We start from the raw sequence: 24,328 nt of genomic DNA, 5'->3' as shown, positions 1-24,328 counted from the left end.
GAGCGGTGTCCCACAGTACAAAAGGGCCATCTTTGCTCAAGACGTCTCATGGCGGCCACATATTTCACCTCGTCGCCCACAAATCAGATCATATCAGATGCATTTTAGGATTTATTAACGGCAAATCATGCATCAACGGGAATATAAAAAGGACTTCAACCTCAAAAGTGAATACAACAAGGCTGGCTTAAAAGAATATCTCAATCCTGTGAAGTCATATTTACATTTTGGGGATAATGTGCTATTTTTACCATTTCTAGGACACTGATATATTCAGATGTGGCCCCTGATTAATGTCGCTGCCACATGCAATTGTGCCCAGTGAGCTTTGGCGATTACCTGAGGAAAAAAAAAAAAAGAGGAGCATCTTTCCAATTGTAAAAGTACTTTTTGCATATCTCTCTGCAGGATTACCACAAAATCTCCACGACGACATGTAGTTGCAAAGGCTGCAAGAAGAGGCTGGGCTATCATGTAAGTGAAACTCACGTGACGAGTAAGATTAATTCGGCCCCAAAGGTCAAACTTTCTCATCTTGATTGGAGTTACAGTGAGAGATGCTGCTTGATTGTTTCGTTTCCATGCATAATTGATAGAGTGTGATTGCCTCCCAAACACCTGCCATCCTATAACTCTGCTGTCATAAATTCTCCTGCGGGCTTCGATGGACATTTTAAAGTCACGTTACGTTGGAATAGATGATGAGAGAAAGGTGGTTTGGCGGAGGAACCAATTTTCCCTTCCGCACAGCCGCGCATTGCGCACACACTTGTCGCCGTTTAGTGAGTAAATACACTAAATGGGACGTCTTGAACAGCAAAACAAACACGTGTTGCGCACAGAGACGTCCGTGTGCAAAAATGCAGTGCGCGGAAAAATGTTAAATTCAGGTTGGGATTTAATGAGCATGGCAATCAAGTGAGCGCAAAAAAGGAAACTCACGCTGCTGTTGTGCCCGGACCAGTGCACCATCGCCTGGTTGTGTGCAGAATCTCCCGACAGCGCAAAGGTGGAAGTGTCCAGGTGGGGATCACTTTGCCTCGGGTAAGACCCTTTGGCTTCCTCGCCGGCGCGCCGGTATTCGGTTCTGTAGCTGGGAACCCTCTGGACGCTCCTTTTAAGCACATGTTTTATCTCAGGAAATGCCTTTTTTTCCATTGCCTCGGTGCCACGTCTCGTCTTTTCACGCCACTTTTGCGCGGAGTCGTCGTCCAAAAGTTGCCTCGAGACTCCTGCGTCCGCTTTGTCCCGGCCGACGCGAGACTCCAGCCTGTAAAAGCTCCTGTCCGCTGCAGAACTTATTCCTGCTTGCACCCCAAACTTGACGTGAAAGGCGTACAGGAGCAGGGCAAACAAAAGAGAAAAAGTACCGCACGACCGCACTCCCATTGTGCTCGATTCGTCCACCCGGGGAGTCAGGCGCAACTTGTCAAATTTTCACAATCGCATCTGTGCGCGTAAAAAATGAGAAAAGGAGCCATTCGGTGGGTGGGTGCAGGGTGGGAGGGAACCGCTGTGCGTAATCCAGGACTTTGGTCAAAGTGACGGAGCGGTTGGGGAGGTGCTGCCGCGCGTCAAGCGGTCGCGCTGACGGAGGGAGAATGAGCGCCCGCAGGAAGCCTCGGTGCTGCATCAGTGCATCCTTGCATGGATGCGACGAGGGAGGGGAAGCGTGAGGGTTGAAAACACACAAAGTCATTGGTGAAGTGCCTCCGTTTTCATTGTGGTGACAGCATCATTTGAAGCTGTCACTAAACTTAAAAATCACTCCAGTGAGCCCAACTGCTTGCAAAATTACCACATTTCATTGTTGAGGCTTCAAGCGCTGAGTTGTGTGCTTCCCCACCTGCGACGCATCTACTTTTTATTGAAATGAATTAAAGCGGTACTACGAAATGCCCCAAGACTTCGAAAGTCCCCAGAAACGAGAGCTTTGAACTCCTCTTGTGATCTGTCATGTGCGTGACTGCTGGTGCCACAGTGCAAAGCATCCCAACTATCTTTTTTTCAATTTGGATGATCCTTCTCCGAATCGATAAGCTATTTGAAAAAGGATGACTTATGCAATTGCCCCACGGATCAAAATAGCTGCCAGTTGTGCTCATCGCGTCTGGACAAGGGTTTTTTGTTGCCATGGCGACCGGGGAGCTGTTTTGAACCCCGATCGGACTTTGCAAGAAGAGTTACACAAGCGCCCACAAAGACTGTAAAAGCATTTATATAATTTTTTCTTTGTTAGTGGAGGCGGCAGTCGTCAATATGAAAATTTGAGGTAGTGCAACTTGTTTTATCCAACAGTGGCGTGACGTCAGAAGGCACATCCAATAGGAGAGAGGCTGGCAGAGTGATTTCAGAGTGCTATTTTGGAAGACTGTATAATTAGCATTGGAGAAAATGGAGGAAGTAAAAATAATAAATGTGATATCCCAGTGGCCCGAGCTTTTGAACAATTGAGAAATTACAAATGGAGATGTCGGTAAATGTGCACCTTGTAGCGGTCTTAGCGGAAATGTAGCTCACGAAAGAGTGGCAACTCTGAGAGATCCTACCGTGCCATTAATATGGGATAGAGTTGTTCCCTTTTTTTTTTTGCAGCTTATCTCCTACTTCATTGTAAAGAAAACAACTTGGATTTTTTTGTGTCTAAAAGTGTCATTTGAGTTGGAACAACTTTAATGTATAAATTATTGTCAGTGATGGCAACAGTGTTCATTGACACCGCAAAGAAAATAAGTTGTTGCTGTGTTCTTTTGAAAATATATCTTTGAGTCGAGGGACAATTAGTGCAGCAAACTGGAATTTTCATTTTATTCATCAATGTGGTCAATATTAAGTTACTTCCAACGTAACAATAACACAGAATGGCGGATCTTGACGGCTCGAGATTCAACTATTTAATAGAAGAAAAGAAAGTCATCTTTTCATAATTAAGTCCCCTGTAATGGAACCAAAAATCCTGAAAGAAACGAGGCCTATTATAAAAACAAGAGTATTATTTTATGGAAATGACAACAAGTTTACATCAGCCACCCACGAGAGATGCACGCGTGTGCTTCAAGGATAACAAGCGCGTTCTTGTACCACAACAGGATGAGAAATGTAACAGTTTTAACCTTGTAACGGATCAGCAAGTTACATACATTGAGACAAATAACATCGTCACGTGACCGAAGGCTGCAGCCAAGTAGTGATGAAGCCAATTTAGGCGACTGAGGTCATGTTCACTTCAAATGACCACAGCACATTCTCCTCTCACCGGGCACTTCATTAAGTACAGCACAATCTAATGAGATCCTGTACAAGAGCTCAGTCAAGATATTAGTAGATTGCTCCCTGCACGTAAACAGTCCAGGACACAGAAGACAAACAAGAAGCTCATGTAAATGACAAATAAATAAATAAATCAATCAATGAACCCGGTGTCCTCATACTGGAGACTTCACGCTTCTCTCTCTCATCTACTAACAGTTTACACATGTGCAACAAAAGAGGATTAAAAAAAATCTCTCTCCACCTCTTGTCTGCTAATTGCCACTGTATGGAGAACTCTTGCATTATTGTGTTGCTGTTATTTTAGTTCTTGTCTGTTGTTTTTTAGATACAGCACTTTTTTTTTTCTCAACACCGGTTGTGGTTGTTGTTAATGTTCTTGAATTAAAATTGAGTTGACTAAATGTAGTCTGTTGATTTAATATGTTCAATAATATTAACAGTTTCACTTGTACTTTACCTAACAATGGCGCACACACATTCAGGTTCAGAGTTCGCACTTCCTGCTTTTATACTCAAGACAAGTCACCAGGTGTGTCTGCACCAATCAGATCGTGTCAGCGGGTTAGACCAAGTGTAGGGGAGTTGTACATGTGGGGTTTAATATTATTATATGATACTTTAATAATTTATATTACTATATTATACTTGCCATTTAATTTATGTTTTGGAACTATTTTCTAATTATATACTTCTGTGTTGTATGAATTGTAGTGTACTCATTTTAAATGCCTGTACCTTAAATTACCTTACTTTCACCACGTAAAAAAAAACAACTGTTCTTATGTCACAAACATTGTAGCTTAAAGGGGAAGTTGAAAAAAAATGAAGGCTCTGGTAACGACCAATCACGACTCACCTGTTTTCTAAAGCTGAGCCATGATTCATCGTTAGCTGAGCACTGAGCAACTGTGATGTCATTTTCAGTCGACAGTAAGTGACAAAACGGCTGCCTCCTGAGATGGACAAAAACATGTGGATTTTACTGCTTGTCTCATATTACACAAACACAATATTAATGCCATGTTTTGGGCTGCCATAGAAAATATTCCTGTTAAGATTTTTTTAGGGTTGACTTCCCCTTTAAATGCTAATGTTGGTAATCTGTGAATTATCCCCAGCTGATAGCCACAGGTAGATGCTAGCTTGCTCAAGATGGCAGGGTAAGGTTTTGGTGTAGCTTGGCTTTGGGATGTGTCCATTTTGGAATGTTTGCTCAAGTTTAGTCACTTGTTTGACATCATAAGAGTACGTGTTAGCAAACTTAAGAGATTGCTGCTAGTTTAGCCGTCCAACCATTTGCTAGCGCACCAGTCCTCATCAGTGGTGGCAAGTGACAAACTAGTACAAATAGTTTGTTTTTACTAAAGTATTTTTTTGACAGGTATGTGTACTTTACTTGAGTATTTATTTCTGATCTGATGTGATTACTTTTTATGTATCTTCTGGTGGTCAAAAAGTAACTTTTGAGTTATCCCTTCAGAGGTCGCCACAGCGAGTTACTGGAATGATTCGTTTTTTAAAGGTTTTAGGCTGTCCTTCCCCTTTTTTTTTTTTTTTTTTTTTTAAGCCAAGCTTGGTGCTGACAGTGGCTGGGCCTCGGTAGTACTGAGCAGAAATTGGACCTGCTCTGTCTACGTGAATAGTACTAGCACAATCTCCGAGAAAACATGCAAGCCACACAAAGGAAGGCTGGAGCTGAAATCCGAACGGTGACATTCAGCAGGAGATGCACTAGGTAAGTGAATATTTGCTTGCTTTTTAATGTTTTGCTAACTTTGCACCTCACATGTTGGTCATTTGACAGTCCTGTAATTGTGCTTTGTTTGAGTAGAGGTTGGTGCTCTGTAAAAAGACTTAATTGCATCCAGTTGCTTCAAGGCTCTAATGTACTGCTCTGTGGATGAACTCTGTTGCAAGAAGCAGGAATCTTCTGAGCAGTAAGAACTGCCTTTGTCGGAGAGAGAAAAAAAAGAACATTCGCTGTCCTTGAAATCTGCAAGTAAAAAAAAACTACCCAATGCGCTGACACGAGGTCCTCACCTTTTAATCTTGTAGACGACAGAGAAAGTCAAGTTGACAGAAAAAGTGCTGGCCGCTGTTGTCCTTCCCACTGGGATCATATCTTGGTCACCATTTTTTTTTTTTTCATTTGCGAGAGTCCCTTTCTGTACAAACAAATCGAGATTTATACAAGGCGAAGGCTGCGGGCATCAGGTGCGACGGATGCAGCTCGGCCGCGCGACCAATAGCTCACTCCCTCCGCAGGCCGTCCCCCCCGCCGGAACGCCTCGCCGATGAGGGGGTAATTGGACTGATCACTCTGTGTTTACTCATTATGCCGCAAAGATGAAGTGGCTTGCTCCCAAATAAAATGGTGGCAAGCTGGCAAAGGGAAGTGGAGCCTCCTCAGCGTCTTAGCCTGAAATCTGTTTTGAGCCGGCAATATGGCTCACGTCAGTTCGGTTTGTGTTTATTGTCACAGGTTGACAATGATAGCAACGGATACAGATTTGGTCTCAAGTGTGAAATTTGGTCAGTGTTAATTGTCTGAAGGAAATCGAGGTTTTGTGGATGTTGCTGGAGGTTTAACGATCGTAGAAATTCATGAAACTCTGTACAATAACGTGAAATAGAAACGGAGAAAACAAGAAATGCGTACATTTTACGGACCTTTGCTGCAACTCCATTCACCGCAATGGGACGTTGTCATTTTAATGATCTATTTTTATTGGTTTCTAAGTATTGATCGGGAAACCAGTCCATGGCGCAAAAAAATTATTTGAGACCGATATACTGTGCTGAAAAAAATATCAATGACGTAATGATGAATCCACTTTGAATTCTTTTGTCGTTCGACCGTTCGTTAATACCGTCCCGCTTACTCAAACCGTAGTGGAACAAATCCAGATCAGGGTTTACTGTTCCATACTGACCCGAGCTGAACTATAGTGCCTGGAATTATGTTTTACTAACCCAAATTCAACTTTGGAGGAGGGAGAGAGAGTAGAGTACTGACTCTGCTTGTGTATGAAAGTTATAAAAGTATGTTTAGGTATGGCGAGATATCTCCCGGTGGATTGATGTTGATAACAAGGAATATCGCACATCTTCCAGGGTGGAGTACATGCTTGTGCAGTAAAAGAATTAAAGAGCATCAGACTGAGCAGTGTGTGCGGTGGTGTGGTTCACTCTCCACTTTTTTTTTTTTTTTTTTTTTTATGTGCTCCTCTCTCCGGTGTAGATCATTAGCAAGATTATCAGATGCAATCATCTCATTCTAGTGGCGCATAACTCAGGCAGCCCTCCTCTCCCGCCTGTGTCTCTTGTGAAGCAAACTCGAAAGATTTTCCGGACAAAAATCCCATTTGTGCATCTGCTGTCTGCCTTCCCAGGCTTGTTAGTTCCAACACTTCAGTGATCCCGGTGGAGGCACGAGACATAATGGCCATCATCCAGACAGCTCGCGCTCGCATACAGGAGGATGAACAGCAAGGTGCACTTGGCTCGATGGTTATACCCGCGCTGTTGAAAAGGAGAAATGTCCTTTTTGTTATTGCAAATGACAAAATGGCAACTGGAAAAATAGTCTTTTTACAATGTCTGTGGGAGGAGTACGGTACTTGAGGCGAGTTTGCCGCTGTAGTGCAACCTTCCTCGTTGTGACGGTGCGTATTACCGTACACTACTCATGTCATTGCGCCGGCAAGAAAATAACCCAACACGCTAGCTTTGCCGCAGACTCATCTCCCGCTTGTCGCATCTGATCACAAATACTCATATGATCTTATTTCCTCATCCTTATAATATTAACTCCTCGGAATATTGCTTCAAGGAGTCGCTGGTAATTTATGGCAACTTGGAACTGATTTTTATAGTTTGGCTGCAGTAGCAATCTGCGCTTACGTTAAAGTAATTGCTGCGATTTGGGGGACTCAGCACATCACTTCAACAAAGTCATATGAGCGGGGGAGGGGGGCATCAATCAGTGAGTCATTGTGCAACAGTTGAACTTAATTATCGCCAAACATTTTTTAGGAGCACGTGAGATTGGTTTGGTCCCAATTCAGACTGGATTTAGAAACAATGCTCATGAAAGCGTACAATTCGGAATTATTTTGGGCAAGGTAACAAAGAACTTAAAGGTTTGACTATTTGTCATGCGAGATGTTAGCATAAAACGCAGGAATTTCGATTATTATTCATTATTATTATTATTGATTTTGAGGTTTTCAGTAAACTCACATTTTGAATGAATAAAGGTTAAATAAAAACAAAATCCAGCACAAGTGTTTAATCTAGTTTTTTGTTAGTGTAGTGTCTTTCTATAATTGTGCTCATCTGATTACAATCGTCTACATTTAAAAGAATTGCGATATTTGTTTTAGTTTACATAAAAAAAAAATCAGGCCACAGTATCGCCTTCAATTTCTGGTAACCGCTAGTGTAAGCGGTAAAGTTTCATAAAAATACAATGTTCTGTCTTGTTTTTGTCTTAATTTGCACCTCAGTTAAAGAATTCAAGACGCAAGCTAACGATAAGAGCAGCTACGTGTCGATGCTGCGATTGACATGATCTGACTAGTCGACTAGCCAAATTACAAATTGCTTTTTCATTTGGATTCCATGTCATCGATTGATTTTTCTGTTTATTCTCATTTAAAAGATATATTCATTCATTGTTATTTTTTTTTCAATTGTATTTTACATTTGATTTTAATTCATGTTAATCACTTTGTTTCAGCTACGGTTGTATTTTGAATCGCTCTATCAGTCTGTTTGAGTAGAGTTCCAAGCGAATGTGTTTTCCAAGAGGAGGCGCTCATCCACCTCATCCTGGCCCGATATTAAGACCAACAGGTACGATGAAATAATCATAAAGCGGCATCATTAAATCTTAATGAACATGTTTATGTATCGCCACTGGAGAGCAAACGCCATCTGCTTTCAAATGCACTGTACGTTTTCTGACCCACTTTGGGAAATTATATCCCGCGTCCGACTCTTAAAGTGAGGAGACACAGAAGCGATTGTTATGCAAAGGTTAGTTTGACTTGTATAAATGAACCTTTAATCTCACTTGAACCGTATCCAATTTGTTAGCGTAATTCCGCTAACTGTGGAAAGGAGCCTTTTTCTTCCCTTCCTCTCAAGGGAGAAGACACGTTAGTGCCTATTTTCTCCACCGAACGGAGTCTGCCATTGTCAGGCAGATAAAGCCAGTGTTGAATTGGTAAAGGAACGCTTAAGTGTCATGAAAGCAAGCGGAGATTTGAGCATAATTCCATTAATATGTTAGAGAGTGAAATTTAGAGGACATAGCCGAGGTGAAACATTGCAGCTGCAGGGATGACTTTGGTCAACAACTTTGTTTCCAAAGACAACTGTGCTAGTACCTCCATTACAGAGGTCATATTCATAAGCAGTGACAGTAATATTCATTTATATAATAAAAGTCTCATTTAGTGGAATCTTGTTCGTGGTTGAGCGCTGATGTAAATTGTTGAACATTTTCAGCCTTACCCCAGCTGGTAGTGTTTACAAGTACTGTAGTCCAGTGGGCACCAACTATGGACAACTTTGTACCGGGCCGTACAGATGAAAGAAAAAAAAAAAATATATATATATATATATATATATATTTTGTTTTTTGCAAATGAGTCCTTAAATTAATGATTAAGCATTTTTTTCTCTCTTCCCGACACTGTCATTTCAGACAACGGTGTAAAAGAAGCAACAAACACGCCGCCCCTGCAATGGCTAACTTCAAAATAAAGCCTAAAAAAAAAAAAATACATTGAGTCATTGACGCCAATGCTATACCCTTGTAGACTTTTACTTTGAAACGGCTACCTTGACTTCCGTTTTTGACCTTTCCGCTTGCTTTATATGACATTACATAGTTGCCACCACCAACATCGCAACGCCATCCCGAAATCATATTCAGTCGCTAACTCAGGACGCTAACAAATTGCTAGTTAATTATTGCTCAACACGAGACGACACGCCGGCGTTAGTAGCTACTACTGGCTAGCAGCTAGCTGTTAGCATTAGCGGCAAGTGCCAGCTCCCCCCACCAACACCGGTTGCCTGTACGCAAAAGTTCTGCACTTGTATGACCCGGTCCACGGTGGGAAAAAGGGTTGGGGACCACTGAGTGTAGTCAACATCTTGTTCAATCAACACCTCATTTTGTCATTTTCAGTCTGAGCGTTATTGTCTGTCTCGTTTGGATCTCATTAGAATACGCTGTATGTACTGTTACGGCTGGCACGTTCATTGTCACACATGGGCTGAATCTACAAGTTGTATTATTATTAAGGCAGGCAACAATTGAGACGTTGTCTTGCTTCGCTTCGGTCTACCTTGAGGGCATCACTGCTGTTTAGAATGTCAGACCATAATGTGGGAGTAATATATGCATGCGAGTTCCAGTAGGGCTGCGTGGTAAGTAACAATAGGCGCAGATTAGATTAACAAGCCTTATGACACGGACACATCCCCCTCCTTCCTTCCCCTGTTAGCCTTAGTATGATGTTTGGCAGATTTATTATCGTGTAACGTGGAAAATTAGAAGGGCAACGTGTACGTGTTGGGAATGGAAAGTGATTAGAAAAAAAAAAATGCTTCCTTCCCTTTCTCCGGCACTATAAACAAGTAACGGTTGTATCACTTTAGTGGCCTGATATATTTTATGCTGACAACAGCGAGGGGAGAGAAACGCCTCCGCCGTTATGAATTTGGTCCCATCATCCGCGTTTGGGTTTCCTCGGACTTTCGGTGGGATTCCTCGCGGCTTCCCTCGCACGGTGAAAGAGGAGAAATCGATACTTGGCTCCAAATTCTCTGCAGCCTTTTTGTCCCTCTGAAATGTCTAAATGAACACTTTGAAAGGGCTCCAAAGGTGACGTGATCCCTGATCCTTCACTTTTCAGGAGGCACTGGCAGGCGATTGCTCCCCACCCGCGGCCCTTTTACCTCTTCCACACGCGCACACACACCTCTTTGTCTATCCGTCTCCTTTCAAGTCCATTTCCACACGCTTCTCTCCCATCTGATGTATCACCACTCCTTCTGCCCCTTTTCGTTCTTACCCCCTTTTGAAGTTGGAGACGGCTCCAAATCCAACGTGGCTCTTAGGACAGCCGGGAGGGGTGAGGCGCGGTGGAGTGGGGAATATGTTTCAAAAAAAAAAAAAAGAAAAAGCGGGACTTAAATTTGATTGCAAAAAGAGAGAGTGAGAGAGTCCAGAATTGCATGATGTATAGTTTAAAACCATCGCAGTGTGTGATATGAAGATGTATTGTCCACCTACACGTTCCGAGCGGGCATAATTAGGGGAAAAAGAAATGGAAAGCCATTGCCAATAACCGAGATATGCACGAGTGGAGTGAGAACAAGAGCAAATGTTGTACAGCATCCATGCTCGAGCTACCTCTCCTCTGAATCATTCTGATGTAAATTGCATGCTATAAAAGCTGCAGGTTGGAAACATCTTTGTGAATATTTGTTCAGGTTTTTTTTTTTTTGTTTGTGTTCTAATCCAAAAAATAAGTAATCGTTTGAATAGTCATGATTTAAATTTTTGCTACGATAATTGCAATTAATATTTTGTTTTCATAATCAAGCTGCCTTGTTGTGAGCTCCGATAAACAGCATTCTTTACTATCAAGCGTTAGCTGGTTTAGTTATTCCCGGTTGGTGCATATTGCTGCCAAGAAGCTGAGTCATATTGTAGCCCAATGTTGCTTTTGATTTTACGGACCTTTTTGTCTGACTAATAAAATGCATCACAATTAGAGGTAAGAGCTTTCAGCCTTCAACAACAGCCGCAAAACAATAAAGCTTTAATCATTTATCGTACTTGAAATCATTCTTTAAGGAGCATATACAGCAAGTGAGCGAGGTAAGACGACAACAATTCGGGTTGGAATGTCATCACTTCATCTGTGTGTGCCATTATCCTTTGCAACATGGCTCCACCCCAACACCACCTTTCGCATTAATGCAGACCAGTTGGCTAATGGTGGCGGCTCGCAGACTAGGAGAGTCGAAATGTTCTCCCAACGTCTCATTCCGAAAACCGGGGCTGCCACGTTTCCAGGCGTGCCATGAAGCTGGTGGTAAAAACTGTACGGATGAAGGGAGTGCGAGGAAGACATGATTACGTTTCTCAGCTCTTTGCAGTGTTTCTGCACGGACTGGAAATGCAATGCATCCTTAAAGAGCAGGCAACTCTTTTTTATTTATTTATTTTTTTTAAAGCCAAGGTCAGGTTAAGCCACATCGTGGAAATGCAACCTTAATGCTCGACTCTTTGTACTTGGGTTAATAAAAATATAAATGTCAGCATTTGCATTATGAACCTGTCGAGGCTATTTTGTTGGGTGTGGTCGCATCGACAGTGGGACACTTCATTAGGTACACCTGCACCATTATAGCGGTCTTTGGTTTTCGATGGTCCGGGGGTGCAAGATTTTGCGGTGAGCAATGTTGTGCAGTGAAGAACAAGTTGAATGTCAGAAAATGTGGTCACATGGCCCAAGTTACCTTTGTACTTTTAAAAAAAAAATGTTTTTATATACATCAAAAACTCGATCCACGAACGTTTACAACCTGTTAAGTTTGCTCTCTCGAGTATATAGCTTTTCTATAGACATGGCTTAGTGATTTGCTGGCAGACACTCCAACAAACAACAAAAACTTAACTCATTCAATCCATAAGACACACATATATGCGTTTCCAAAAAGTAGTCCCCGCCTCCCAAAGACGTATTTATACGTTTTAGCCTTTTTCTTCCTTTTTTTTTTTTTTTTACATCACAGCTCCGTATTTTTGTAATATTAGAACACAATATTCTGTTGGCCTCGCAAAATCCTTCAAAATCCAGTAAAATTAAGGGGTTTCTTCTTGTTAAAATTTCTGGGATTAAATGAGATAACGTTTGTTTGAAAGACTGGATCGGATAAATTATATTTCCATTAATTTTATCCGGAAACACTGCTTTGGTTTACAAATGAAAAACTGAGTGTGCCTTTTTGTGCTGCATAACGGCGTCGTTTGCTGTGCCATTTGTAACCTTGAAATTTTCCATATAGCAGGACTGTCGTCTAAACTAAGGACCCCCGGCAGTGATTAACTCCTCTTTGATGTACTGTATGGCGGCTATGAATTCGGTGTTACTTTCATCATTGGTTTGACAGTGAACCGTTGTAGGATAGTGGTTGAAGGTTTAGCTAATGTTAGTTGGTCTTCACCCGCTCATGAAGTCAGGAATCCTGATCGTCTGTATTTGTTTTTTATCGGCTTATTTTAAGTCAACGGACAACTATTAAAAAACTGAAATTGCCAGAGTGTAAATAACATGTTATGCAATCTACATCTCTCTCTCTCACGCTCTATTGCTTATGTGTCAATCTCCAGGCAGTAGCTATGAATAGTCTGTTACAATTGAACAACTGTAAACATAAAGTATCTATTGCCCAGCGAGCGCTGCACCTGACATCTTCAAGGAAACAGACTCGCGTACTTTTCGGACTGAAGCGCTGACCCCACAAGGGCGTTTCTTCCCAGCGTGATGTACTTGTGACTTTTACGGCGACTTTACAAAATGCGCCATTAGTCCTGTGAAGTCGGGCCGTCTCATTTGGAGAGGAGCTGCAGGTTCCGTCTGGCATTCAGCTGCCTCCAAGGACACATGAGGCGCCCGCTCATGATGCAGGTCCTCCTAATGGAGAGACACAGCCCTCATCCTGAATATAAAGCTGCCTCTATTTTCAGCCGCTCAAATAAGATGCATGGCAAGGATCTACAAACGGAATACAGTCACCCGCATCTGATGCCGTAACGGAGTTCCCAAAGGTCCCACAAATTCTTAGTCTCACAGTTTGGAAAATGTTGGCGTGAATATCAGACTTACTACACTTCCCTGATGAATGATAATTTTGTTCCCTCGCTGCCATGTAGACTTGGTAACTGTTTGCATTACCTGTGAATTTCCCAGGGATGCACGACGGGACGTTGGCAATCTTTTCTGTGGTAGCTGCGCAGTCCCCGGTAATCCATTAATGTAGACTGAAGGACTTCCAATGAATACTTTGGAAGAGAGATGCAGCAAGCTAAAAACTTTACCTGGAAAAGTGGTTCGGTACTTAAAAAAAAAAAAAAAAAAGCGTACAAAAACACTGCTGTGTGTAATTGGCGTTGGTGTAATTCTTGCAGAAATTTTGACCACAAAATGCTCATTTTACTCATGATTATAGTCATTATATCGAGTGATTTATTTTATTTTTTTTCAACCGACTGTACGAACTGCTGTTTTGCTGCAGTCATTAAAATACTGTCGGCAAATTTGCTTTTTTTAATTTACCAAATATCCGATTTTATGGTCGTCTAAAAATGGCAAAATGCGACACTAAAATCTTTGTTTTTGAACGTGAGAGTCTCCACAATTGTACTTGGAACCCTCAGCCTCAAAGTATGAGTCGATGTGTTGAACATTTGCTCACCATGCCAATTCACATTTTGTTGAGGCCTGTCTACATTTTTCAATCAATTGCACATTCAACAAAACTGATTCACTTTTCAAATTCTAAACAGTCAGCTCATTTAATTCAGCACGGGAACGATTTTGCACATGAAATAATTGTCACCAAAAAATTAACATTCACCAAAATGTCAAAATTTTCACCGTTAAGTTACCCACAAAAAAAAATCCCGAATCATTCTCAATGACACATTCAACAAAACACGTTCATATTGTTCTGCATTTGAAATTCAAAATGTTCAACAAATTATATTTATATAAAAAGTTGCGATTTACCAAAATTCAATTTTCACCTCATTCAATTCATATGTGCAATAATTTTCAACATGACAAAAAAATACCATTTTCCAAAAAGTCTACAATTTCAACATTAAAATACCCCACAAAAAAGCATTATTCATTCTCAATGACATATTCAACAAAACATTCACATTATTTCCATTTGAAAATCAAAACATTCAACTCATTCAATCCACATGCCCAAAATTCATCTCGATGCACATTATGATGACACAAATTTAATAATGAGCAGTCAAAAATGTTATTTTTTTCATGAAACCCCAAAGCGTCCCTACATTGCTTCTCACGCAACATTCAGCTCAATTCTCACACATGTGCGCGCTCCTTGCATGCATCTTTCTGAATCTTTATTAGAGAATGGCTGAATGCCTCTAACATGCTTGTTTGGAATTGAAACGTCACGACTTAATGAAGGATCACATTTCATTTGCCTGCAAAGTGAGACATTGACGTTGCACAATTAATCATTTTGGCAGCGATAACTTGCAGCCGTTTGCAGCTAAACAAAGTGGAAATAAAAAGTCGCGATTCTACGTGTAGCTCATAAGTTTAGGATCGTTCTGGATGCCTTGCGGCTTTCTGTACATTCAATCCAGTGGGAAAGTGGCGAAATAAGCCGTGCAGCGAGCGTCGGGAAATACTGAATGTCACCCCGGTCACGCCTCCTCAATGTGCAACTGAGAGAAAGTGAAAGGGTCAGGCGACGGTTTGACTCTGAGCTCTCCCACCCTGCTGAGTCCCTTTCGGCCTAATTTGAAAGAAGCTTCTCCTGCATGGCCCAGCCTACTCTGAGCTCTTTCGTAAAGTGAGATGGAAAAGTGACACACTTGGGAGGGAACTCCTGTCTGGGCCTGTGAGACATATTTACAGCTGCTGAGGACACTTGTGACAGCTTTCCGGTGAAAGCACAGGATCCATCTTCTCTCCATCACACTTCCATTCCGGTTCACCCGCTCTCATTCTCTCCCCTCTGCACATGTTCGGCAGTGCTGTCAGTCAGGAGACCTCACATATGCTTTCGGTCGGCTTAAAATCCAGTGGAAGCTATAAGATAAGGGGGGGGGGGGGGACGAGAGGTGGTGAAATGATTTTTCTCACTTTGTTTTGCGTAACATGTGGAAATAAAGTTCATACTGTACATCTTGGCCAGGAAATAGAGGATAAAATGTGCACGGGTCCAATACTAGAAATGTTTCCCATAGAAAATGAGGGCAATAAAAATATTTTTATCCAGGTTCAACTCGTCACCATCAGAAAACGGTTTACTGTATTGTTGTAAATATCGTTTGAATGTTAATTATGAAAAACAAAAAAAACTTCAAGACGGGGAGTAGGAAGCAAACTGATTTTACGAACTTTTGATGCTGAACTCGTCTATAAGTATAAACAATTGTTTAGTGCTATAATATTAAAATCTAAAAATGACAAAACATTACTCACCTTTTACGTGGTTTATGCTCAGGCCAAATCCATGTCTAATATAATATTTTTTTGGTCATCTTAATAGCAAGGAACTACAGAATGTTGAAGTGAGGTAAAGCGTTTCATTTAGTCAGCCCATAGCCATGTCTAATATAAAGTATCATAGTATAAAAGTAGTGCTTAACCAGAGCGTAAAAAAAAAAAAAAAAACTTGTATTTTTCGGGTCTAAAACAGTCATTTATGTTGAAACAACTTTGAAATGTAAATTATAAATATATATATATATATTTTTTTTTTTTTTTTTTTTTAATTTTATGTGCTCGTAACATGTTCACACAGCCTAATTCCTAATTCTAGATGCAATGTTATTGAAACTTTATACTCCCCACCCCCCAACCCCTATAATTTGGTCGACTATGCAAGTGTTCGACTTTTAAGAGACGACTCTGCACTTCTGTACTTTACCTTAACTTTCGGAACAAAGTCAGAGGAGCACAGCATAGCGAGCATTTGCAAAAGGCTTCATTTTTTGCTGAGCGCAATCTCGAAAGGGGCACCTGTTTGTGTCCCGCCTTTGCAGCGCAACACCAGTTCAACACAAGGGCCAAAATGTTTTTTCTTCCTTTTAGTAGCAGCTTATGCATAAAACGAAGCCACATATACACAGAAATTAAAAGTCCTCCCTCCGCGGAAAGAAAAGCTAAAAGCTGCAAGTCACCCTGCATTCTATATATTTTTTAATTACTTTTATTAAGTTCCGTGAAAAGCATGACATCAATGTTTCCTTGATGTTGTGGCGCAGTGGCTATAAAGACACAGCAATAATCAGTCAAGTCTTTCTTTTTAGTCAGTCGGCTTGTAAACAGCGGACTATTTTAATGCACTTGCACACAGCAGCCGGGATGTAAAACACGGCGTACACAAGATGGATGTTTACGCATGAAAACGACGGAGACTGCGACCGAATGACTCGCAATCATACCAATAAGTTTTGTTTGATTTATTTTGTTCAACTGGTTTAGTTTGTTGGGTTTTCTTTGCGGTTAATTTCTTGAATACGGTTTTGAAAAATCACTGGACTTTAATTGGTTTATGATTGAGTCTTAAAGATTTTCCCAGAATCTAAAAAAAAAAAAAAATCACCATGAGAAAAAAAAAAACACGTCACTGAAATCGGATGTTGTTTTTGTTCAAATTGTTTAGTTTGTGACCGCTTGACTTTGTTTTTAAAGCAACAGCGCCGGAATTGGTTTAGGATTTACAATCTCAGAATCTGATGCTGCCGGTCTAATGTGAATCTTATTTGGTCTTTTTGTTTGAGATCTTGAGTATATTTTTCTTTCAGGATAACAACAATAATTGGTTTCTGATTGGCAGCAAACCTTTTCGCAGAATGTGAAAATCAATTGACATCATTTGTGCATGTTGCCTCACTTGAAACCGGTTTGTGGCACATAAAGATATTTTATGATATAAAATATATTATAACTGTTATACGCAGTGGTTTAAATTGTGTGTGTGTGTAACATGGCGAGTAACACACGATTGTAATTGCCAGCGAACTGAATCACCCAAAATGCAAGTCCATTTTGTCATCTGCGTCCTGGAAAATGGACAAACAACCGACAATAATCGGACAATGTCCGCCAGAGTTTTTTTTTTTTTAAACGTTTCCCCCATGAATGATTGAGCTTCACACCCCCTAATCTGTTGACATCCGATTCATGTTAATGACCACACGCGTCCGCCATCGCTTTATGAGACTACACTACAAGTACCAAATAAATTCTGCACTCTCCTTTTGTATTCATTTGCATTTTAGTGAACAGCTTCCTGCTGGTATACGCGCACCAGGGAGTAAAGACACGTTGCGTCTCGGGACGAAAACGCTCTCAGGTGCTGCTCGATGAACAAAGACGACAAATGTACATTCACGCTTTGCAGAGAAAGAGCCCAATATGCTTTCGGATGACCTTGGAGTCAGGTTAGCACGACGGATGACTCGAAATAGCATCGAGTAGGGGCCTGGCAGACGCCCCACCCCGTTGCTCCAAACTCTCTTCTGGCCACTTCTCAAGTTAGCGGACCACAGTGCACGGCTTGCTTGACTCTGAGGGGGTGTGTTTGTGTGTGTGTGTGTGTGTGTGTGTGTGTGCGCATTCCTTCCCTGTTGTTCTGAGTCTTTATTCCTCACGCCATTAGCAAGTCACCCATCTCCCAATATAACCCCCCCCTCATTGCTCTCCTGCACACGCCTATAGGATTTACTGTAGATCCCTGATATATTATGGTTAGGAGGGGGGGGTGTGTGTGGGGGGGGGGGGACAAACGCTGCCCGCCATTTATATGACACACTTGTAAGATCACACACTGGGGGTGATTACAGTGGTCAAACAACACCTCAGGGGAGAGGGGAGGCGCTTGGTGGCTGCACAAAAAAAATCTAAAGAATCTTAAGTCAGAGCCATTTTTCTTTCTTTCTTTTTTTTTTTCAAACATGTGGTGTCTTGTAACAAATTACATGGAGCCACCACTCCCACCCATGGAGTCTATTAAATCCCGCCTTGATATAATCAAGGACTTGTGTATGTTCCATTGGCATGATTATGCTTTTAATTGAGGTTGAGGGCAAACTTCATCAAGCCACAGGCGCTTCCCGCGCACAAGCGAATTAAAATACGCTTGCATGAACGGCGGCGTTATGATTTGGAAGAAGTCATTTCCATGGTGAGGATGAGACGTTGCTTTGAAAACTTATTTCCGTACACCACGCTTAGCATGATATGTATATGAATAAACATGTACGGGATATCTAATGATGCATTGATCACGTCACAAGTTATTTTTTTCTCACCCAGACGTACACGCGGACTCACCCATGCACATTTGCTAACTGAACAAGCCCCGCCCCTTAAAGGCACATGCATTCACACAGACACTCCAATATGTACAATATTTTTACTAAATCCATTTGATGCTCGCGGCAGACTGTGTCCAAGCCAAAAGGGTAAGCAAAGCTGCGTCAAGTTGTTTTTGATGCATCGATTAGCATTCGCTAACAGCGTTAGCTTCTGATAAACGTGACATACATTGCTCGTTTTGGTCATCGACATGCTGGGAGGTGCGGTGAATTTGTGTCAGGCGATTTGTTTGCTGCATGCGCCACATACGTTTATCGATGCTCAAAAGTAATTGACTAGTGTCGTGCAATTTGGTGCTGCCTCCGTGAGGGGAAAATAAAATCCATGCAGGGGGCTCGGTCGGACGCACTTGTTTGGTTGCACTCACTTTTTTTAGACTCGCTCTATCCCTGATTGCCGTAACAAAATCCGTGAGACAGGACCATCCCTCCTTAGGGTATTTAGATGAAAAGCATGTCATAGACATCCTGAAACAGAACATTAGTAGAAGTATCGCTCGCCATAATGCGCAATGACTTGAATGATATTTTGCACATGAAAGTCGCTTCGTTGAAGTCAATCTTGGCATTGGGCTTTGAAGGTTTAGTATAGTGGAGGAGAGGATGTCAAATTTCTAAGGCGCAGTTAAGATTTTGCAATGTTTGAATGGCGCTTCTTGGCACTGTGCTTTATGTCTCCGAGGCAGTGTCAATCAAATTGGATATGAGTCACCCACCGAGTCCTGATGAGGCCGAAAATTGAGTTGTTTTACGTCTGATAAATTGTAGCGGAGGTTTGTAGTGTATTGCATTCTTAATGTTACAGAGAAATACTTTTAAAGCTGTTTTTTTTTTTTTTTTAAAGAACAAGGAACAACTGTTTAACGCAACTGTAGATAAGAGGCAAGAAATTAAACGTATGTTAATTCCTTTACTGTGGCACACATCATTAGCAAAGTTAATTTAATTTTTTTTTTTCACGGCATGGCCTCAAGGATTTAATTTGTAAAACGTATTTCACATCAGGGTAAACAGTCCACGCAAATAAATACATCGGCAGACATTTTAGTCTTCATTTGGAGTTTGGAAGGTCAAACCATTGCTGCTTACGCTAATTAAGCTCCATATTGTGTTTTAGGGGGGGTCAGAACTTGGAGCGGTGTCACATGCATAAACGGTAAAATAAAAAATACAAAACAGCTCAATTAACTAATATTTCATAGTAAGCGTCTTTATTTCATAGTTCATAATATAACGTGACTCGTGATAAGATGTTTATCTCTTTATTACATACATGCTCATTATCTAATTTAATCCATTCGGTGGACCTGCTTAATACAGTAAATCCCCGAAAATAAAATGATAAAAATTCAATGTATAATGATATGAAAAAATCTACCTCTACTTTGCTTATGTTCACCTTTCGTGGGCGGGGTTCTGGTCCCATTAACCGCGATAAACGATACCTTGTATAGTAGCTGTCTCTCAATGCCACTTTTAGTCAGCAGGTGAGTCACTTTAATGCCAAATTATTAATAAAAATTTAAATACAACAGAACTCTACTTCGGATGTTTTTCATTTATTTTTTTTTTTTCACTTTGATTGCTGGCCTAAAACGTTGCATAATTTACAATTCATGAAAAATTTGCATGCGGTCTCAATGAATTAAAATCGACTCTTATTTTTTCAGTTTTAAGTTCCAGGGTAGAGTTTTCCCTTCTGCATTATTCCGAGTCCTTGCAGTTTAGACATCATTCATATGGATAGAAAAAGACACGCTTGACCTCAGATTAGCATATATGGTAACTAGTATGGCGACCCAGATGAATTTAAGATAATAGCGATCAATAGGACAGCGCTCTGGTGTCCTCTCTGTGCATGTATGCTGCCGCTGCTCCTTCTGCAGACGCTTCATCTTGCACCACGCTCGCTTTACTGTCTGGCAGAAATGAAAATGCGTCCATTAAAAAAAAAAAAAAAAAAAAAGTGTCCATAAGTACGTAGCCGCGCGGGAAAGAGTCTGATTGCGAAAGCGGGATCATTCTTGTAAAATAGAACATTCAAATGTGCCAGGATGGCTTGTTTTAAAACGCAAGCACACCAACAAAAGGGTTAAGGCCTATACGCGTGAATAGCCACCATTTTTTTTTTTTAATTCAAGTTATTTTGAGGACGACTTTTTCTTGACTCGTAGGGCCTACATCCACCAAGTTTGTGACATATATCCGATCTTGCGAGTGATTGGCTAATTGTTTCTGATTAGCTTCCTGCCCGTTTCAAAATCAATGGACTGAAAAACTAGAACGCTTTAACTGCCCAAAAAATTTTAAATATTTGTGAGTGATGCTTTTTCTTTTTTCATTCCATAAAATGGTTGGTGGCTGAAATGAGCGCGGTTTGCTTTTAATGTTTTTTTGGGGGTTTTTTTCTCCCACCGGATCGATTTGCCATAATAGCGAAATTAGCTTCCGCAGTTTTCCTAAAGATCCTGTGCTTTGAGCGTAGTGAAGCGACGGAATACAAAGGAGCGGCTTTGTTGTTATTCAGCGCACGAAGGTATATATAGCAGACATTTCAGCAAGGATCAAATTCATTGTTCTGCTGAGCATAGCTTTTAGGTACAAACACCGTATCGTTGTTGTTTGAATGGAACATGTCATTTGTTGCCCTTCTCACCTTCAACTAAACTCACCGTGAGACTTTCATTGTATTTACTCTCTTTATTTGCTTTTCCTGTCTTTGTTTTTACATGTTGAATTTTTACTTTATGTAAAGCCCTATGCATGCAGTGATGGTTGTTTTTTTTTGTAGTGCTTTATCAATAAAGTTGAGATGCGTTCAACACGTTCAAAAATGGGATGGAAGCTAATTTCGCTATTATGTCGATATAGGTGAGTGCCTTTTAGCACGAGCGAGATCCTGTGTGTTCGAAAGTCATGTGCAGAGTTAGACACTGAGGCTCACGTGAATCCGTTTAACAAGTGGTACGGTTTCCAATCAGGTGCACCACAACACTCGCGGGTCCTCCAGTTCAACTTTGCAAAAGTTGGAATGAAGACAAATTCAAGTTGCGACGTATCCATAATTCATTATCATTATTCCTTCCATCCTGTCAGACAGCCACGCATTTTGAGTTCAAGGGCAAAGATGAAATGATAGCACAAAGGGCCGGGATAACTCACAATGGTAAAATGGCATTATATCTCTTCCTTAATGTTTAATCAACAGCGTCGCTGAGCTCCCTCAGTCGACTTCATTTCAATAACTCTGCTTGTGTGTGTGCTCGCAGCAGCTATTTCTTATGCAGTGGGGACATTAAAGTGTTTACACAGCCACATTGTGGGAACTCACCTCTTCTTTTTTTTTTTTTTTTTTAAGAACAAAAAGTCCATTTTATGCGACATAAATTGTCATTTTGTTGTGAAGGCTTGTTGTAAAGCAAGGTGCATTTACTTTGGGGGCCAGGCGAGAATAGAAATCAACATGCTAAAAGTCCCCGGAAGTGCTGGAAACATTTATGTGTGTGTGTGTGTGTGTGTGTGTGTGTGTGTGTGTGTGTGTGTGTGCGCGCGTACTTGTGTACATGAGCAGCTTAGAAGTGATCGTTCTTTCAGAGATGTCCTAGAAAGTTTCCCAGTGTATTTCCACCACCACCCCCTCGCAAAAGGAATGCGCGAGAATCACCAATTAAAACGTCAATGCTAAAACCAGCAGCCAGGACAATAATAGACTTTTGTCCTACTGACGCAATAAGTTCCGCATGCATATTTCATAATTGCTTCACCAAGTTCAATTAATGGATTCTCTCCTCTCATCCCCCGAAAGCGGCTGCGACAAACTTGCTCATGCCGTTGATGTGTCCGTGCGCCAGTGGATTTCAATAAGCAGCACTCTTTTTGGAATGGGAGGGCCACACTGAAAAAAAAAAATACTTATTGAAGGAAAACATTATTTATTACAAAATTTCATTCATCTTGTAGCCCATAATTTCACCCTCATAAAATTATGACTTTATTCATGACTTACAACGAATTTCCAAACACACCTGGGTAAGACATGAGTGGCTGGAGCGAGCTGATTGGTTGACACAAGGAACAGGGTCGACGAGAACAGGTGAAAATGAAAACCTAACGAGAAAGATGACGTGGAGATAGATAGGATGGAGGAAAACAAGTCATGACATGAAACTTTAAATAAACACAACCCTGGCAGTAATATAACAATTATGTCGCAATTCTTTTATTATTATGACTCGGAATTTTTTTTTACAAATATTACCACTCTATCCTTTAAATATCAGCAGAACATAACGACTTTTTCCTCAAAATATTGTCTTTCATCTTGTGCCATTGCAATGTCATTCTTGGAAGACCTTTGACCATTTTCCCATTTTTTAAATGCCAGTGTTTGCCAAATTTGTTATTTTGTTAAATAATACACAATTTCTATTGAAATAACTTTTTATTTTCTCATTGTTTTCCTTATATAATGCTCAAAATGCGTACAGTGCTACTACCGTTATCGTCTTTTTCTGCAGACGCCACAGAGAAAAAAAATTATACCGTCGCCGCAGTCATCAAAGAGGGTCAAATGATCAGAAAGCAATCCTCACTTGTGTTCAGTTCATTTTCTGGCAGCAATTAGGCTATGGGATCATCAAATTGGAGTTGTAGTGGTTTCATCTGTGGAGGTAAAACCATCTAGGTGGCTCAGGAGGTCGACAAGCCATTTAATCTGATGACTCGCTTCCTTTTCTCTTCAGGAGAAACATCCAAAATGGATTAATCACACAAAATGCACTTGGGAGAGCACAAGGGGCGTACTCGGGGCTGATTGGCTGAGCTAAGGACTTTTTGATGCCCTGGCCATATGGTATTTGACAAAAGCCTGTTTTCAGATATGTTTTGGGCTTAAAATAAAATGTAATGAAATAAAACCGAAACAGCGAAGAATGTGAACACACCCCAAAAAAAATCTAGAATGTCTCTCAAGGCTCTTTGAATGATGGCGGGTGCGTGCTGACTCCCATTTACAACTTGAATTTGAATGTGATTACGATTATGAACGTATCCGCTTATAAAAGGGTGTGCACACTTATGCAACCGCATTATCACAGTTATTTGTTACTTCCCCTTGACATACGTCGCATTAATGGTGAAAAAAGTGTCACAAAAAAAAGAGTTATAAAAACCTGGCACCTGAACGGGGGTGTGTAGACTTTTTATATGCTCTGTAAATATTTTATATTGGTCGTCGCCACATACACACAGTGTAGTGTGTATGGCTTGTGATTTTTCTGCTCTGTTGTCATTGGTCGTCCGGGCTCTGTCCCCGGTCGTCATGGTAACAAAAGCCATTGGTTCAGCATTATATGGTGAAGCAGATACAGTCAGTTACTCGCACGGACAAGGGACAACCCTTTAAAAAGAGCTAGCTTCAGCAAGGCTAGAAATAAGGTCCAAAGTGTTCGATCATTTTTGATCCTTGTGCTATTGAGATGAAAAACATGGCAGCGACTTATTAATACACTCGGGGAGCATTTTAAACGCGCAATATGTCTTTCCTCATTGCTTGGTGCTGGAGGTTTCATCAATACTCTATTTGTTTTGCACTTGTGTTGCGTGAAAAGTGTTTTGTCTTGAAGAATAAAGCCCGCTCAAGCCTGGAGCTTATCTAAATGCACCGCGTGGCCCTCTTGCAGACTTTTAAGATTTCCAAATGGGAGGTCATTACGCTTGACGAGAAAATATCGCCATCATTTCCCTTTTGAAAGCAGCCAGCCGAACACAAAACAAACAAGGCGAGGCATCACAATATATGAGGCAACATGGCAGGGGAAGATTACGTTCTCTCGGCAGGTCTTATTTAGATGTCTGCGCGAGCACATT

At 41.0% G+C, this 24,328-nt stretch overlaps 1 protein-coding gene and 2 long non-coding RNA genes across 5 annotated transcripts in view; 2 read left to right on the top strand and 1 right to left on the bottom strand.

The window, feature by feature from the left end:
* Positions 1-645, top strand: part of LOC148330132 (uncharacterized) — a 52,177-nt gene extending 51,532 nt beyond the window's left edge. The window contains exon 4 of the long non-coding RNA XR_015845057.1: positions 409-645. This is a non-coding gene — a long non-coding RNA (uncharacterized LOC148330132). The remainder of the gene's footprint in view (positions 1-408) is intronic.
* Positions 1-1,720, bottom strand: part of sorcs3b (sortilin related VPS10 domain containing receptor 3b) — a 51,738-nt gene extending 50,018 nt beyond the window's left edge. The window contains exon 1 of the mRNA XM_088304583.1: positions 943-1,720. Coding sequence (XP_088160709.1) covers positions 943-1,389 — 447 coding nt within the window. The 5' untranslated portion in view covers positions 1,390-1,720. The remainder of the gene's footprint in view (positions 1-942) is intronic.
* Positions 1,721-4,156: 2,436 nt separating this feature from the next.
* The window catches only part of LOC148330129 (uncharacterized), a 38,896-nt gene continuing 18,724 nt past the window's right edge, over positions 4,157-24,328 (top strand). The window contains exons 1-2 of one of the 3 annotated variants that reach the window (XR_015845127.1): positions 4,157-4,203; positions 4,841-5,008. This is a non-coding gene — a long non-coding RNA (uncharacterized LOC148330129). The other 2 variants (XR_015845126.1, XR_015845128.1) reach the window with 2 other exon arrangements.

The sequence above is a fragment of the Idiotropiscis lumnitzeri genome, chromosome 9 (genome assembly GCF_059441095.1).
Source record: "Idiotropiscis lumnitzeri isolate Australia: NSW breed Sydney's pygmy pipehorse chromosome 9, RoL_Ilum_1.0, whole genome shotgun sequence".
NCBI classification, from domain to species: domain Eukaryota; kingdom Metazoa; phylum Chordata; class Actinopteri; order Syngnathiformes; family Syngnathidae; genus Idiotropiscis; species Idiotropiscis lumnitzeri.
The sequence above is the reverse complement of the archived record's forward strand: the minus strand, read 5'-3'. Positions and strand labels throughout refer to the sequence as shown.